The following is a 19,277-nucleotide window of genomic DNA, read 5'->3' as shown; positions in this document are numbered from 1 at the left end:
ATGTGCTTCAAACTGCAATGACTGCTTTTTTAGTAATAAACTATTTTCGTCACAGTGAGCAAAAACGAACTTCTGAGCAAAGTCACGTGACTAATGACGTCATCAACCTACGACTTATACAAGAAGTAGTTTATGGTAAGAGTTATTTCTATACGACGTACTACTCCTGCTGACTTCAAACTGACCAAGTTATTTGGCATTGACGATTTTTCAGTTGCAAAGGATCTTGGGAAGGTTTTTATTATAATTATATATTGTTTTTATAATTATTTAATTTCAAGTTTGTATAAGTATTTCTCAAATATAAAGTGAATAAAGTACCTCAAAATTACGCTCAGCGTTACGATAAAGGATGAAGTCACCATGTCCCATAAAGGCAAACTTGATGGGATTTAAGTATATATTCCTGGGATAAAAAAGCATAATTTATTTCAATTAGTCCTTAAGAAGGACTTTAAATAAAAACCGCGCTTGCACTGGCAGAAAATTGAAAAATCAAATTCCTTCATTTTTTTGCTCATTAATAGCTTTTAGGTAGATAAGAAACCTGATTTATTTTGTTCCCCCCAGAAGTCTTCTAATTTCGAGAAAAAAACCAAAGTCAGTTTTCGTGATCGGAGCCTCAAAGTGACACAATTTTCAACCCGAAATTCGCTATCGTTAACTCTCGTCGCGTTCACAAACAAAGCCACATTGAGAACTTTGGATGCTTTCTATCAACAGAGACACTCTTTTCCATTCGCTAAAATATAATTTCAGGGCTTAAGCAAAACTCTTCGAACTGAAATAATTAAAACGGTGGGGAATACTTTTCACGATACTAGAAAGTCGAATTAAACGGCAGTTTTCAACGGAATTATTTAATATGTGGTATAACTCCAAATTTTCTCAATTGTCGTTTAAACACACATGTAAATGTTTATCTAAGACATACCTGAGAATTGGCTCGGGTTGTTGAAGGCAGCATATTTACCAATGCATCGTAGTCCCACAAAATGTTGTGATATCGATCAAAATAGCCTAACTGACAGCTAAACATTTCTTGGCTCCAAAAAATTCCTTTTGCATCTTCATCCTTAGCAATTTTCCTTTATCGTGGTTCTTTTCTCTTGACGAAAGTGTGTACAGAACTCCAGAACGATCAATTTGCTTCCTCAAACTGCGTTGGCGGTGCTGGAGAATTGTTTTGCGTTATTTTAACTCCGTGACATTCTCGACCCCAGAGCACTTACTGCCTTACTGCGCAGACTCACTTACGTCACAATATCGTGTTTCATGTCACGTGTATTATGTCACGTAAGTCACAAATCTAATCTTGTGCCAAAATGGCGAAGAGGTTTTGTGATCAAAATGGACCTTTATTGACCCAGGTTGGCTTTTTTATCTCACTCTTTCGTTGAAAAGGGAATTTTGCAATGGAACATTCGGCAAGAAGAAGGAAAGACAAGCATTTGGGGTTAAAACATTCATTATCGTGGCGTTTGGCAATTAGAAGTATTTACACAGTTTACGGTCATGCTGTGAAAATTTGCCGAAGTTTGATGCCCTCTAAGTGAGAATCTTTCCAATAACCCGAGCCAATTCTCAGGTATGTTTAATGAGAATATCTGTATGCATGTTTGAGCAAGAATTGAAAAAAATTAATGTTATACCACATGCTAAATACTGCCGTTGAAAATTACTTTTTCATTCAAATTTTTGTTATCGTAAAAAGCATTCCTCGTCAGTTCATTTTTTTCAGTTGGAAGAGTTGTGCTAAAGCCCTGAAATTATATTCTTGCGAAAGAAAAAGAGTTTTTATGTTGATAGGAAGTGACCAAATTTCTCTGCGCGGTTTTGTAAGCGAACGCGAGTAGTGTTCATAATAGCTAATTTCGGGTTTAAAAGTTAGGAAATTTGTGACTTCGACCACCGAAATCGATTTTCTTTGTTTTCTTAAAATTAGAAGACCTCTAGGGGAAACAAACTACATCAGGTTTCTTATCTACCTTACAACTAATAATGAGCAAAAAACGAAGAAAAATCGATATTCGAATTTCTGCCAGGAAATCAAATTCTTGCTCGGCCGTTCGTAAAAGTCACTCTTAACATATATAAAGCCGTACGCGTATTATTGTCAAGCAGATAATAAAAAAATAAAATTAAAAACATAAATGTTGTTTATAGTGGTCATGCACTTAGCTTCATATCTCTACGAGATAGCTAAATTAGTGGCATGTCACTAAACAGAGGAAACAAATACTTGAAGTACTTGTGATATAAAGGGCTTGTTGAAGGAACGCGCGCAAAATTAAGGAAGACCTTCATGATCAAGGCAAGGTCCGTGAAGTACTTGTCATTGTCCATTCTAAATATAACTTCCAGAGGTAAATGAAAGAGACCAACATTATCACTGGTTGAGAAGCTCTGCTTACGGCGCTATATTCACTGCACTCGGGCGGTGAATATAGCATTGCAAAGCTAAATTAATAAGCCGCGCCACCTTTGTCAACTAGCCACGTAAACATAGCGGACAATTCCTGAATGAAATTTTCGTTCATTTGAAAGAAATCACTCCAAATCGAGATCTTAAAACATTAAAAAATTCGGAAGGATTTGGGCCGAGAATGGTGTTCAATCGTTATGACAGGGTCATGACAAACGGCGTCAGATTTCTCTTCGAACCAGAGCTATACATTTTAAGATGATAAGCACAGTTTGCCATAACTTACCAACGGTCAAAAAACGGTTTAGGACGAATTTTTGTTTTGTTTTTCTTTAATTTCCTAACTTATGTGTAAATTGACTTGCAATCGATGTATTAGCTGGTTGGCACGTTTGCGTTTAATTTTAGTTTTTTTTATTTTGTAGTTCTAAATAAATAAATGAACAAATAAATCTTTTAGTGAGACACGTAGTCAATACCCGATTCCCTCTATAGCGCGCGCCTGCAGGGAATCACGGTAGTTGTATTCATCAAACCATGCGCGAGACTCAGCAATGTGCATCGTTGCTAAGTCTCGCGCTTGGTTTGATGAATACAACTACCGTGATTCCCTGCAGGCGCGCGCTATAGAGGGAATCGGGTATTGTCAAAGTTCAACGCAGTAGTGAAATTCAAAATGGGTTATATGAGGGTCAGCATGGGGTTTAACTGATAGCTGAGAATTGCTGAAAATTTCAACTGTCAGCTGAGAAATGACGCGTTTTTTGACTGTTGACTGAAATTCAAATAATAGCTGAGAATTGGCAAACACTTTAACTGATAGCTGAGAATCAAGCACCTCCATGTAGACCCTCTTATAAGCATCTTTACGCAGTAGTAATAGGTCAGCATTTTAAGCGTAGCAAGTGTCTTCCCCCGTCTTCCGTATGTCTTCCTGCATACTAATAAGTTTCTTCCTCCATACTAATAAGTGTCTTCCTCTATACTAATGAAGTGTCTAGTCGCTTCTTTTGTGTCATCGACCTCTCATCGGAACCATGTTGGCCTCACATCGCCCCCACATCGGCCCCACATCGGGCCAACTTCGACCCCACATCCTCTAAAGGGAGTGTGCTTACTTTAGTCTCTAAGACTTTGCGTTTTGGATAAAAATATGAAAACGCATCGCGCAAAATTATTTAGCTTCGTCAGTAAAACGTTTAAGGACCTAAATGAGGCCGATGTGAAGTCGAATTGTGGAGAAGGAGGAGGTAACAATAAAATTGTGGCGGTGGTGGTTTTGGCGGAGGAGGAGATCAAATTTTTCAAACGTTTTTGCTTAGGTCTAATTTTGAAGCGCTTTTTTATCATTGAGTTCACTCCCTTACAAATATTCCCAAAAAACAGGAAAACGATTATTAAATTCATCATTGTACTATATTGATAAACCGAAATCAAAGTTTTGCTTGAATTACAATCGGTGTGTTTAGTGCTTAAGTATTTCTAAGGTTAGTTTTGCGGCGCTCGAATTTCGCTTGTATCGTTCAGTGTTAACTTTTAAAATTACTGATGCGCGATCGCGCTATTGTTTTATTTTTCCATTGTAAGCGAACAACCTCAAAAGGTGAGTTATTAACATACGAAAAGAAGCGACTAGACACTTCATTAATAAGTGTCTTCATAATAAATTATGCAGGAAGGCATACGGTGACAGGGGAAGACACTTGCTAGGGTGAAAATGCGGACCTATTACTACTTTACGCGATATAAAAAGCCGTTAAAGCCAAGTGATACTCGATCATGCTCTATAAAGGCTTAGTGAAGTATACATGGATAAGTTGCCGGTATGAAAAAATTGATCAGGTACTGCTTAGGTCAGTTGTGCACCCAATGAATATTTCAGAATTATTTGGCCGGCTATGACGTCGGTCACCATTTTTTTGACGATATAATCACCCCACAAGAGGTGACTATGGTATTTGAAGGCTTGGTCACTAAGCCATACCACCTTTGACATCGAGACAAGTAAACATGGCGGACGACACCAACGATTAAACAAAGGTACCATGAATATTCCTGACTGCGATGAATATTCCTGACTGCAATTTCAGCGTTTATCGTTTAACTGTCTTGTCTTGTATTTGTTTTGTTCCGTTTGAATACCTAAATTATTTAGTGTAAATTCGGATTCACAATCGATGAATTAAACTGGTTAACACCTTTGCAAGCAAGCACATGCGTTTGTTGTTTGCGTGTTTTCTATCGCTGTTTTGCAGTTCTTGATATTCACCTCTAAAAATTATACCAAAACAATTATTCTCCTCATCCTCAGTGAATCTAGGCGAATAATTATTAATTAATGGTGTTCATTACCTACCTTGAGTCGGTATAATCAAATATCCCTCCAAATGTAGTGTAGTGAGGATCTGTAAAGGTGCTGCACGATTGAACATTTTCTGTGTTTTCCACAACAGAGACCTGCAACAGTTTATGACAAAATTCAATTAGCTTATTTGAGATGAGATTTTTAATTAACGTTTTTGCAAACAGAAGTCTAGTACATAATAATTGCGAAGTTTGAGCTATGTTTTTTTTAAAGGAGCTACGTCACGGACAACGCAACTTGAACAAATTGGCAAGTTTTTTCAAGCTTGTCATTCGTAAGACGTCTTCATATTCGTCAGTCACAACCTTCCTTGTTTATTATTCCTTGTCAACGGTGAAAATCAGGTGTCAATCAAGCCTTTGCTAAGAAAGACATCACCGAAAACTGTTTTTCTTTTCTCGGAAAGGTATTGATATTAATCCATGCAAGGCTGCAGTATGTGAATGGAGGGGGATTTTGCAATTGCGCCTTATGTTATGCGCCGTTGACATATTTTTGCATTTTCAACGGGATTTCTCATCGTATGTTTTATGTTACTGAGAAATATCTCGCCGGCGTGGAATGTCAACGCAAAATTTGTCAGTGTTACATTCAACAACCGTAAAAAAGGTAATCATCTCGGAATCATTGGGACTCTTTTAATAAGTATAATTCGCAAAAGCTTTCTTTTGCCAGGCCTTTAGCCGTTATCATTTTTTTTTCCTTTCCCTTTAGCATTGTTAATAGAAGAAATTAGTTATGAAGCCCGAAACACTTCAAAGGAGCAAACAAGATGCAAATATGTGCACAATCTTTTGTTTTAAACACATTTTATAAATTACGAAACATAGAAGTTTTTTGCTTATTAGACGGTCAAGGCAATTCACAATCCCTTTAGTAACAATGCCATTCGATAGCTACTGCGCACACTCGGTTGCCCGGCACCGCTATGCCGCACTCCCCCTCCCCCGTGGTTTCATACAAACAGACATACAATGTAGAACTACCTGAAGGACAGGTCAGTCTACACCGTTCGGGTTTGTAACACCCACATTTCGTCTCTGCGAATGAGCGAAAAACCCCAATTTTTGATTCCCCGAATAACACACAGCTATAACCTCATTAATTATTAGAACCAACACCAAATACTGACTCTCGCCCTCCTTCTATCATAGGCAGCAATAATCTTTTTGGACCATTGCAACAACAAGATGCTAGAGTACCTATTATTATCCAAGTGTGCGATGTTATGTTCGATAAGGAAACAGACGATGCAGTCAATGTTTTGTTTAAGCCGTTCTGATTCGAGTTTGTTCGTAGTTAAACGCATGCAGTTAACCAAAGCAAAGCCAACATTTTTTAACTCTTCTTTGGTTAACTTGGAGATCACAAAGATTTGGGACTCGTTGGCTCGCAAACGACTGAGACCAATAGGGAGGGAATAGTTATCGTGAAGTTTATGCCCCGTCTTAAGGACGTTCGCGCCAAAATTTTCTACTCGATAGATTTCTTTACTTTTTTTGCTGCGGTCAGATAATGAGTTACTTGTGTCAGAAATGCAAAAAAAAAGTTGGGGTCACCGACTTCATTTCAGCGAAAAAGCGTGTGGAAAACTACCCTAATTTTGAAAAATTGGCGCACGGTAATTCAGCATGGTTTACAGGGTTTGTTGTTAAAAATATCGAAGATGAGTAAACGGAGGCTAACGATCTTAATCAAATTTTGTGGAAGTGCGTCTGTTGCGTAAATAATTCTTAGTTTTTCCATCTTTTTTGTAAAATTTAACCTGGAAAAACTAATTTGAAACTGTCGTACGGCAAAAAGGAAAGCTCAAAAAGTGGAATTCAAACCGTCAATGTGACAAAAAAAAATCAAACTTCCGGTCGATAGATTTTTTTTATTTTCTCACAAGACTTTAGCGAGCGGAACGGCAACTCACCCTATATGTTCTTAGAGATTTTACTCAGCGCGCGCGCTCAAAGTATGGCGTGGCATGGCGTTGCGACATGGATTACGTGCGCAGTAGGGATGCGCATAAACAATTAGCGCGAACGTCCTTAAAATTTGGATAATGAGATTCGATTCTAGTAAGAAAGTGTACAGTTTAGTTCCAAAAAAATGCACGGCTACTTGATATTTCGTGCACTGTAGAAAACGAAAAACTGTGGAATTTCTTGGTAACTACCTTTTGTTTAACCCGTCTTACTCTTAAAGCCCCCCTTCCCCAGTAATTCATGAGCCCAAGATGCAGTCAGCCTGAATTTATGAAGTGAGACGAACCGTTATCATGTTAGTTTTCTACTGAAAAAATGAATTGTGATATTAAATCAAATTTGGCTCATAGGTTTTGTATATTTTTTTTAATTTCTTTGGCTAGTAGTTATTATAAGAGTGTCAGGAATCATTGCCATTTGCGATGACAAATGCAAAAGATGTACAATGCAACAAGACAGCGCGTGGGAAAATGGCTATTCACTAAAGACAGTATTTTCCATTTTTTAAGCAACAAATTTAAGAGTTTCTTCTCCAGAACAGCAATTTTGCCTTCATAACCCATGCACATAATTGGCTAACAGGAGAACAATACGCAAAAATATGTCATGGATCAGAAGCCGAATTTCATTTGCATTATAAAGATCTGCAATCATTTGTCTAAGAGGATCTAGGGCACGAAGAAGATCTCAAAGAGCTATTAAGAACATTAACATTGACGTTGAAATTGCAGAAAGTGTGTATTGTAAATAGTTTAAATAGTTCTTCTTTTGCTTTTGATTGCTACTCGCGTTCGCCAAATCACATCATACGCACAATGTAACCATTATGTTTCCTTTGCATTTGAAATCGCTCATTCTAATTTTAAACGCTTCTCAGTTTTTATTAATTTTCTATATAACATATTTTGATTTTCATTTTAATGACTGCATCATAGAACCGTTTATTGTAAATAGTTTTTCGCCATAGATAATAATAAAGTAATAATAGTAATGATATTTTTTAAAAATGGGTTTCATCTTTAATATTATGCCCACAGATAGTGCAAAGTCTGTCACTTCTGGGGATAAAAAGCAACGCTTGACACCAGTGCATTTCGGTCAAACCACGTGAGAAGTTTTGGGGGACTGGTAACAAGTAATGGCGGCCGCATCCACGGACGAACATGGAGGATTTCAGTGTGCTTTAAGGAGAAAGAAAACCCATTTTAAATGTAAAAAGCGATTGGGAATCAATGTATGTAAAGCATTTGTAGAGTAGATAAGAAACGATTTTGAAACTAGTTTGCACTGCATCAAACTTGACCGTCTGGAAACGTAATTTCACTGGCAAACCCCTCCGCTTCGGAAATTCTTTGGCCCTTGACCCACCCGTCCCTCTGGAATTTCCAATTCCCTCCTTGGTGAGGGTATGGATATTCTCTGGAACTACACAATTAAATAAAAAATGCAAAAAATGTTCAATCCACACTTTGTCTAGCAATTAAAACAATTTCAAACTGTTCGCATTTAAGGCATTCTTGGGATTAATTAAACACATTCATTTTTGTCTGATTTTTTTATTGTTCCCATATTAATCCTATTCAGACCGGTTTGGGCCTTCTTTGACCGGGGGTTAGGCATGAATAGATTGTGCTAGTAAATTCAGGAAAAGTTGCTTCACAATATACCCAAAAGCTGCTCTAAAGTTGCTCAAATATCAAAAAGTTGCCACCAAAATTTAGAAAAGTTGCTTGCTCGTTGAGGTGAATTTTGCGTTTTCTAGAAATTGAAGCGATTGCAGGTTAACTAAGAGTTGCCTTAGCGTCTATGGCAACCTCAATAGGGTCAATGTCTAAATTATGTCCATTTTCCTCGTCTGAAATTCCATCTGATTGCGATGCCATAAGTGACTCGCACATCAGCAAATACCAAGATGGCCTGCGGCAGGCTCTATGTTGCAGCGAATAACCGCTGGATTTAAGCACCCGTTAGATAGATAGCCGCTGTCCAGATTTCGTAGGCGTTGCAAGTGTTATTTTATTGTCATTTTATTGTATATCCTTAGTTTGAATAAAATCAGTTTTGATAAAACCAGTTTTAATAAAATCCTTCGAAATGAAACGACCTTTTAGGGTTTGGATCGGTTTTATATCAATTTGTTGCTCAAAAGTTGCCAAGGAAGGCAGAAGTTGCCCAAGGTTGCTGGTAGTACAAAAAGTTGCTCAAGACTTAAAAAGTTGCTCAAAAGTTGCCGAGCACAATCTATTTATGCCTACCGGGGGTGGGGGGGTGGGGGGGGGGGGTGCTTGGGAAGGCTCACCCTACGTAACTTCCAAAATATTTAAGCAATTAATCACAATGAAACTTATAGCATAAAAAGTATGTCCGAACATCTTTCTTTTGGTATACGTCACGTGGGATGATGACATCACATAACGTAACAATTACATCATGATGTCAAAACAACCGCCATCTTGGAACCGCCATCTTGGATTTCAAAATATTTCCGAAATGCCAGAAAACCGCCCAAAATTATTGCAAAGTACATAAAATCAATAAAATTGTGCTTAAAAACCGTAAAAAGGTAATAATTAATTGCGTTAAAGTTAATTTTCATTAAAAGAAACACGAAAATTTCAAATTTGAGAAAAACATACCTATCAAAATGCCGTTGAAATGGTGATGTCAAGTTCCTGACACAACATCCTATCCTACCAAGTTATTATCATTACTAGTAGTAATCAGAGATTAGGGGAGTGCGTTCGACCTATAGGTAAAATAGACCCAAGGTTGGCGGGCATTGGCAAAAAACGATATGGTCGACCTACTAGAAGTATGTCTTATTCTAAAGTTAGTTAATATGCATATACCTCACTAAACGCGAGGAGGATAAGTGTGAGAAAGAGGTTTACGGTCGTTTCGAGGCAAGTCATTTCGAGACAAGTCGAGGTCTATTCGAGACACATGTAAAGTCGATTCGAGACAAACTGAAATTGCTTCGATTCAGCGGAAAACTCGAGAAAAGTTCAGTATGACTGTTTTTTACTGTATGATCGAACGACGTAAATAAAATCTGCGCGGAGACCATCGTGATAAGTTGTAATAACTCGTTGTAACTCGGTAACTCTTGTTAACATTCGTGATGTGATTTGTGTTTTTTGATCGTAGGCATAACCTTTTCTGAAGTTATAGAGGAAGTCTCAAAAATATATTGAGACAAACCCTTTTGCAAATAAACATGACCAAAACTCGGTCTTGTTTGTGTGTTCGTTTTTTTTTTTTTTTTTTTACAACGGAGGTTTATCTTCGCTCGAGCAAGTGTCTTCGAAGGTTTGTTTGGTCATTAATATAGGTTTACCTTATATAGTATAGTATTTTGTATATCAAAAGGGCTTCATGTAATGGAGCTTGTCTCGAAACGACTTATCACGAAACGACTTTGTCTCGAAACGACCGGATACTGAGAAAGATTTTGTGGCGAGCCAAAAGAACATAGAATGAATGAAATATTATGTACACAAAAATAATTGTTTATTTCACTTGACTTGTTATCGTTTGGCACTAAATGAGATTTAAACTTCCACAAACTTGTGGAAATAGTTTCACTTCGATTTAAAATTCCACAAAGTACTTAAAAATACAGACATAATTTCGAATAATTCACACAGTAATCCACTACACGCATGTAACATTCAATGTACAACGATTTCGCCATCTAAAAGTCTAGTGTTTCTAGGAACAACGATATATTTCAAATTCAAAGGAGTGATAAAACAATTTTGATCCGTATTAAATCCACTCTAGATACATGTAATTCTAACAATTCAATTGTAGTTGTGTGCAACGTATAATTGCAGGAAAACACGCTGGTTTAATTCAGCTACGAACGAACTCCGTACGAAACTACGCATCAACTTACTCGATTTCCACTTTTTTTACGACGATCAGTGCCTGAAGACAACTCTGCTACCTTGGATGATAAACCTCTAATGTTCTCCATGACATTTTTGGCAAAATTACAATTTTGGCCACACGTTATTAGGGAATATTTGCCCTTTTTCTCAAGCAAAATAATGTTTTTGAGCTCAGTTTGGGACGCCATCTTGTTTTGCATGAAATCGAGGCCATCTGTGGCTACCAGTTTCCCGGCCGAGATTTGCCCCTGCAAAAATTAAGCGGGGGAGGCTAATCGTGCGTCCATACGTGTGCGCGCGCAATGCGGCTCGATTCATTCCGCCTAACAGTACACAGGCATACCAACTCAAAAGACACAGGACACAAAATCAAAATTAGGCTTGCGCTCTCCTTCGTCGAACGCAATTATTATTTTTTTTAATTGCAAAACACAGAAAAAACGACTTACAGTTCAACTAATTACACTGCTTACGGGACAATTACCTACATCACTTACTGGATAATTTCTTACAATACAATTACTTACATTACTTACACTACATTAAGTTACATTGTATTAATTAATTAATTAATTAATTAATTAATTTATTAATTAATTAATTAATTAAAGAGAGTACTTACTACTACTTACATACAATACACGTTACTTACAATACTAACAAAGTGCAACACTTGTTAAGGTTGACCTACAAATACAATTATTTCCGTACAGTGTTAGCCTTAGGGTTTTCTTCATTTTTTTTTAACAGTTGCTTGTTGCTAAATACCGTAATGATTCGATTTAGCGCCCTCCTTCCAATAAGCGCCCCCTTCCGAATAAGCGCCCCCCTTCGAATGTGTTTTTGTAAATAAGCGCCCCTATTCCAATAAGCGCCCCCATTCTAATTAGCGTCCCCATTCTTATAAGCACCCCTATTTTATAAGTGCCCCTATTGTGCCCCATTGACGTCAACTACATAAACTCCTGACCGTTTACCGTACAGTTCATGTATATATTTACTGCTAAAATGAACAATTATTTTAAAAGTAACTAATAAGCGCCCTGTCCCGAATAAGCGCCCTGTCCCGAATAAGCGCCCTGTCTCGAATTAGCGCCCTCCCTCGAGGTGCCAAAAGTAAATAAGCGCCCCGGGCGCTAAATCGAATCATTACGGTACGTTTAATTGTAATTATCACCCACTCAGATTTCTAACGATTATCATTTGACGCTGCTCCAGTTTTGAGGCTGTTGTAACATGCCAGAAAGACAGAGAAATGTTTCATTTCAGGGGACAAGTTGCGTGTCCTACAGGACCATATATAATATCTCGCCACAAGAAAATTAAAATTAAGTTTCTGTTTATTTTTTGATGTGTCTGGCCTTAGGCCTAAAACTATATTTAAAGAAAGGTTGTATGTTCTCAGCGCAAGATTTTGGCTTACAAGAAGCTCCTTAAAGTTTTGCCAGAAGGTAGAGACAACTCTACAGGACTAGAAAAGATGAATTAGGCTTTCCTTCTCAGTTTTGCAGAAACTACAGAGATCGTTATCTTTTATTCCTACTTTTTTAAGAAAATCATTAGTCGCCAGTCGTCTATGCAGCATTTTGAATTGAAATACAATTAGTTTTGCAGATTTTGTACACTGGAAAGATAGCTGGTACGCTGCACTCCAGTCTATTCGTTGATGGGCTTCAAAGGCGCAATCCGTAGCCCATTTTTCTTGACTATTGGTTGGACACCTTTGTTTAAGACTAATTAACTTTTTATAGGCCTGTCTGCTTGGTTCACTTGCTTTCATAAATTTCGTATAAAAGCTTTCGTATTGTATATTTGTATTATTGTGTAAGGGTTCTTTGATTTTTTTAAAGCGGATAACAGCCCGTAAAAAGCAAGATAATTTGTTTCAGTGATACCATACCGATCTTTGAATTCAGAAAAGGATAGGAAAGTATTTGAATCTTTCATCAAATGCGAAACCCTGTAAATCCCTTTTTGCTGCCATTTTTTGTAGAAGATTGGTCTGTTATCGATTCTTATAAGGGAGTTGTGCCAGAGGCTCTGAGAGCAAAAATGGTCCGTATTATTCTCGTAAGTGATTTCAGACCAGATATTTAAGATTTCCACAATAAATGGATAGGATAAAATGACACACTTTGACAGGTCACTTTTGCTAAGGTTGCCGCTGAAAAAGGCTCTGCCACCGTAGTTCCGGAGTTCTAAGTCAAAAAAATATTTCCATTTTCCGTGATTGTTTACATCGGTATATTTTTTGACCCAGATAGTTTTCAATCCTTTATTAAAGGATTTAGTATCAATCATTTTTAAGCCGCCTTTTTCATAGTCATTAATCATTACTTCCCTCTTAACTTTGTCGCCTGTGCCGTTCCATAAGAAATCATAGAAGAGCCTATTGATTTTCCTTAAGACACGGTGATTAGTTGTGAGGGGAGACAAAATGTATACAAGTTGGGACGCAATTAAACTTTTTAGAACAGTAATTTTGCCAAAAAGGGTAAGTCGACGGCACTCCCAACAGCTTAGGCTATTCTTTATTTTTATCAATTTTTCGTTGTAGTTCAGCTCTGCGGTTAGGTCAGGATTAGTCGAGAACCATACTCCAAAAGCCCTGGGTTTTTCCTTTAACCCATTTTAGGTCTCTTTCGGGGCATAATTTGTCTTCTTTTTCAGCATTAGCACCAATCCAAAGGGCTTCCTTGTTTTTGTTATTTAATTTAAGGCCAGATATCCGTTGAAAATTATCCAATATATGCAGAGAAGATGTAAGAGATTCCTTGGAACCATCGAGTATTAAAGTGGTGTCATCCGCATACTGACTAATTTTTATTTCATTTCCATCCACAAAGATGCCTTTGACATTTTGGTTTTTCCTGATTGCATCCGCCAGAACCTCAACACAGAGAATAAAAAGATACGGAGAAAGGGGGCAACCCTGCCTTACTCCTCTTTTGAGCTTAAAAAAGTGGCTGGCCCATCCGTTATTGAGAATGCAGCTTTCAGTGTTATGGTAGCATAGTTTAATCCAGTTGATTAGTGATTGTCCAAAGTTGTAATATTTAAATGTTTTTTGAATGAACGGCCACTCTACTGTATCGCAGTTCATATGGGTTATTGGTCTCCAGTTCTTAATAAAGTAAGGTTCTGCATCTTTTTGGGGGATTACTTTAATGATTCCGCGTCTCTGGGTTACCAAAAATTGCCCTGTTTGATATGCAAAATTAATCGAATTAACAAGGAAGTCCGACAAATCGTTCCAGAAAACTTAAAAAAATTCAGCAGCCTGGTGTTTTATTTGTTTCTGTATTTTTTAAGGCTTGTAAACATTCCTCTTTGGACAGCAGGCCTTCGCATGACATTTGCTCGTCTGGGTTCAGCACTTTAGTGTTATTCTCGTCGAAAAACATGTCATTAACATAAGTGTCGTTGTTATTCATATGAGAGCTATAAAGGTTTCTGTAAAAGGATTCACACTGATTTAGTGTGAATTTATCAGTGTTTACTGTTTCATCATCATTAATTTTAAGCTGACTTATAACTCCCTGTTTGTAGTGCCTTTTTTCCATGTTTAAAAAGTATTTTGTATTTCTTTCTCCCTCATTATACCATCTACATTTCGATCTTAAGATTGCACCTTTGGTGCGGTACTCAATTATATTCTCCAATTCTGTCTTTTTTCTTTCTAGTTCCTGAGCCCCAACTTGTTTTGCATTTTCGTCGTCGCTTGTTGTTTCCATATATATTTGCAAGTTGTTAATTGCTTTTTCCAGCTCTTCTTCCCGTTTTAACCCTATTCAGACCGGGCTTTTTTGGACCTTCTCAGACCGGGGGGGGGGGGGGGGGTGCTTCGGAAGCCCCCCCCTATGTAACTTCCAGAATATTTAAGCAATCACCATGAAACTTATAGGATATATTGTACGTCCGAAACTCTATCTTTTGGTATACGTCACGTGGGATGGTGACGTCACATCACGTGCCAATTACATCATGATGTCAAAACAGCCGCCATCTTGGATCCGCCATCTTGGATTTCAAAATTTTTCCAAAATGCCAGAAAACCACCCAAAATCACTCCAAAGTACTCAAAATGAATAAAAATGTGCTTTAAACGCGTAAAAATGTAAAAATAATTCCATTTAAGTTAATTTTTATTGATAGAAACACGCAAAATTACAAATTTGGGAAAACATGCCTGTCAAAATGCCGTTGCCATGGTGATGTCAAGTTCCTGACACATCATCCAACCCTACTAAATTGTTGCCAGAGAAATTTTAGGAAAACTCAGAAAGTTTGGCAGCGTTTGGTTAAATCTTAAAAAAGTTATAAAAGTTCTAAGTCAGCGCGGGCCTCAAAAGCCCCCCCCCTCCCCCCGGTCTGAATAGGGTTAAAATTTTAGCTTTTTTGGCAGCTGCATATTTTAATGATTGTTCTCGGATTTTCATTTTTATCATCTCCCAAAATAACGCGTGGTTCACAGTGTCATCATTTTGATATTCTTCTTTAACAGCTTGGATTGTTGATTTTATTTGGTTAACGTATTCGATTTCGTTCAAGAAAGAAGTATTAAGTTTCCAAAAGCCTGGTCGTCTTGGATTCGAATGAACAGCTATACTGATATCGATCATTGAGTGGTCTGTTTTGTATCCTGTCAAAATATCGGCGTGCATGACATTACACGTTAAGCTTTGGCTAACAAGAAAGAAGTCTAGTCGGCATTGAATTTCGGGTTTCCGTCGGCGCCAAGTATATCTTAAGGAATCGGGATGTAGCACTCTCCAAGCATCAATTAAATCTAAGTTTTCCATAAACTCCTGACCGACCCTAACTAAATTATTGTGTGTTCTTGCGACGCCACCTTTCTTGTCCTTATCTAAATTAAGCACTAAGGGCCTGTTTATATGGAGGAGAGTTGTCCCTAGTAGGAGGGTTACCCTCCATACCGAGCCACCCCGGGCGAGAGAGCTTTTCATACGTTTCTTAAAAAGTAGCTGCGAACTGTTTATATGAGAAATTGCAAAGTTGGCTCGGGGGGCAGGGTTACCCTGGGTGGAGGGTCACTCGCTTTGAAGGTAGGGTGACCCTGGGGAGCGAGCCAACTTTTTTCCATATAAACAGTTTGGTTATTTTTGCCTCGCCTACCAGGGACAAGTTGACAAATACGGAGCATGTGCAAATGCCGCAATCGGCCAAAACAACATCGAAGTCGGCGGTAAATTGTCCAAAATGGTCTTCGTAGATGTTTCAGCGTTCCTGATTTTAGAAAAGGCCGCGAAAATAGATATTTCAAAATAACTCTCGCCAGTCTTTTGAACCGACAGTGCCAAGTTTTGGCTCGGTCAACAGGGACAACTTTCTCATATAAACGCTCGGCAAAAGATAGCGCGGGGGAGAGGGTAACTCTCCTACCAGGGACAACTCTACTCCATATAAACAGGCTCTAAGTTGAAATCGCCACCAATAACTACTTCTTCACATTGAAAATCTGATAAGTGCTCGAAGAAGCCTTCGAAGAAAGCCGCGTCATCGTCGTTGGGAGCGTATATGGTGGCCAGCGTTATATACTTTTGGTTGGTTTGGATGTCGCAAATAATGAATCGTCCATTTGGATCACAGTACACTCGTTTCATTTCGAAATCGAATGTATTGTTAAATAGAATTGCATCTCCTGCCTTTGCGCTCGTACAGCAACTAAAAAAGGATTTGTATCCCCATTTTGCCGACCACATGGTGGACATGCTCTCGCAGCAATGGACTTCTTGTAGAAAATAAATAGAGCTATTTTTTGCCCTGAGCCAAGAGAACATTTCCCTTCTCTTTAGCATGTCTCCCAAGCCTCTTACATTAAGCGAACATATTTTAAGATCCATGTATCGATATCCTTAAAGTGTCTAGAAATAAAAATTATTTCTGCGAGCAGCTGAAGTGTCACGACCATGTTGAAGATAATGCGGGTGTTTGAAATTAACGGTTTTCTATAATAATCTTTAAACAAGCTAATTCTGTATATAAACGGGAGCTTCCAAACATTGGAAGCAAATACTGATCTAAAAGCTAACCACACGACACGCTCATACAGAGCGACTAAAACAAGTATAAAGCTTGGGCAACCTAACACATAAATACAAAACAAAAAGCTAAGAAAAAATATTGACTGCTTACCTACCCAGTGCATCGAAGATTTTGTTTGGGCAGTTTCACACCATCGGTAAATAGCGTGTTTGATGCTCCGCTCCTTTTGTGGTGGCTAAGGATGTAATTAATTCATCTTGTTTTTGCAGCTTATCGAGCTTGTGTTTAGTAGAAATTTAAGTGACAAGTATTAGGTGAGAAAAAGCGTGCAAGAAAAAAAAAGAAACCTGTCCAAAATCTACATATGTAAATTTGAAAATTAAGCGAAAGGCCCGTCTTGAGAAATAATTTTTCCATCAACATATAATCTGTCCGGATATTTCTTACTGAAAAACGCTGTGTGACCCTTCTTCCTTGCATCTTTAAGTTTTCCTCGCTGTTGTTTCCTTAAGTCATAAAGTTCCTTTGGAATATCATCGAAGACGGAGAAATATTTTCCCTTCAGATGCTTGCGGGCTTGTGACGCAGAAATCTGGCAATAATTGGTCTAGGACCTTTGTTGTTTGGCTTGCCCAGACGGTGGATCCTTTGGAACTCTATCCTGTTTCTAGCGTTGCTGATCTTCAACTCTTGCTCCAGAAAGTTGTACATGACTTGCTTGCTTCGTGTCTTCGGTCATATGCGGCGAACCATCCATATTCGCGTCTCCGATGTCTTCGGCGACGTTACTTGTATTTTCCTCTATTCCGAAAAACTTCAAGTTTTCTCTCCTATTGTAAGTTTCAAAGTACAGTAGGTTCATTTTAAGTTTCTCTGCTTCTAGTTTTACTGCCGCCGCATCACGCTTCGCCTCCGCGATATCTCCCTCGTTAAAATCCACCCTTTCTTTGAGCTGACTTACGTTTGTTTTGTTGCCTTCAGTTTTAACTTTCAGGTCCGCAACATCTTTTTCAATGTTTGTTAACGCTTCTTCGATGTTGGCTACTGACGAGCATACACTGTTCAGCCTGCTTTCTATATTATCCAATTTGGACAGTACTAAGTCCATCTTTGTGGCAATCTCCGCCGCCATTGCACGTGGTCGGCCCAACGCTTCGTCTCGCCTTTCACTATATTCTGACTCAGTGTGGTCCCGCGTCCTTTTTTCTTCAGGAATGTTGGCATAAACGTCTGATGGTGACCGAACTTTTCTCTTAAATAGATTAGCGGACATAGGCTGCAATAAAGCTTTTACGGCTACTGTTGACGGAGCTTCAAAAAACACGACTATTCCGCCATCTTGTCCTCGCCCCAGTCTTCTCCTACCAAATTATTTCCAGATAAATTTAAGATAAAATTTTGGCAGGGTTTAGTTGAATCTTGAAAAAGTTAGAAGCGTCCAAAGTCAGCGCGGGCGGGCCTCAAAAGCCCCCCCCCCCCCACCCCCCGGTCTGAAGAGGGTTAAATTATGAAAAGGTGCATGTCTATCAGTGAAGAAAACATTTTTGCAAAAAAAACACTCAGTCTGTGTTTGCTCATACACACTAAGATACCAAAGCTTTCTTAAAAAAAAAACACTAGCCTGCATACAGTCACCTCTTATTGGGTCCTACTAATCGAAGCAAATTGCAGGACAAATCCACTCTTGAAAGCATTTTTTAATGAGTAACGGCCTGATTATGAGCCGGCGTAGTGCAGTTAGCCGGGCTGGCTGGGTTTTGCCAACGCCAGACACAACACTGAACCCAGTTTGCCGGGTTCTTGGTATCACGATGCCAGGGTCTCGACTAGCTGGAATTAATATAATTAGTCCAACAAAAAGAGTCAAAAAGAAAATCCGTTAATAATCAGGTTTGAGCAAGCCTCGAAAATATTTTCCTTAATTCTACCAATGTTTTAAGATATTAAAAATGACCTCAGACAAGTACTAAAACATTTTTCTGTTTTTAAAATGCAAGTGTTCAGTTACCCTGTATCTGTTAGCAAGAAATGTATTGGATTTTAAATAAACTCCACCCTCATATTAGGACCTCCCTTGTGTAAACGCCGCCCTCGAATATACGCTGCACTCGAATGACGAAAAATCAAATAAATGCATGGCGTTTATTTGAATAAATATGGTACGCGTTAGAAGATTATTCGCTCACCTAACAGCTACATAACCTCGCAGATAACATAAATAATTTTGTTTATACAAGATTGTGTTGTATTTCTCATCTCGGAGTTTTCCCTCAGGTTATTGCAGTAATAATCCTAAGAAAATCAATGTTATTTATAATTGATCGATAAAATTGACAGTCAATGACAATCAATAAAAGCGATCGATTGTTCATTGATTATGAACTTTAATAAATTAATTGACATGGATTGGCATTGACTCTTTAGGCCATGAAACAAAAATTTGAGCTTGAATATATTTTATAAGCCAAATCCATCTCTCGCTGCTTTATCAAAACAAACTAAAAATTCAATTAGAATAAGGTTGATTGAGTCAATCGAGGGGGACTCCCGATGAAGGTATTCCCAACCAAATATTTTTTGACAAACTCGATAGCTATGATTTTGTGCTCGATTTG

At 38.1% G+C, this 19,277-nt stretch overlaps 1 protein-coding gene across 16 annotated transcripts in view; it reads right to left on the bottom strand.

Annotated features, from left to right (window-relative positions):
* The window catches only part of LOC144655576 (von Willebrand factor D and EGF domain-containing protein-like), a 118,204-nt gene that overhangs the window by 69,414 nt on the left and 29,513 nt on the right, over positions 1 to 19,277 (bottom strand). For all 16 annotated transcript variants that reach the window (XM_078515846.1, XM_078515844.1, XM_078515841.1 and 13 more), the window contains exons 6-7: positions 4,782 to 4,882; positions 322 to 406 (exon numbers count right to left, since the gene is read on the bottom strand). In XM_078515846.1, coding sequence (XP_078371972.1) covers positions 322 to 406; positions 4,782 to 4,882 — 186 coding nt within the window. The remainder of the gene's footprint in view (positions 1 to 321; positions 407 to 4,781; positions 4,883 to 19,277) is intronic.

The sequence above is a fragment of the Oculina patagonica genome, chromosome 5 (assembly GCF_052425735.1).
Source record: "Oculina patagonica isolate OP01 chromosome 5, crgOcupat, whole genome shotgun sequence".
Taxonomy (NCBI): domain Eukaryota; kingdom Metazoa; phylum Cnidaria; class Anthozoa; order Scleractinia; family Oculinidae; genus Oculina; species Oculina patagonica.
The sequence above is the reverse complement of the archived record's forward strand: the minus strand, read 5'-3'. Positions and strand labels throughout refer to the sequence as shown.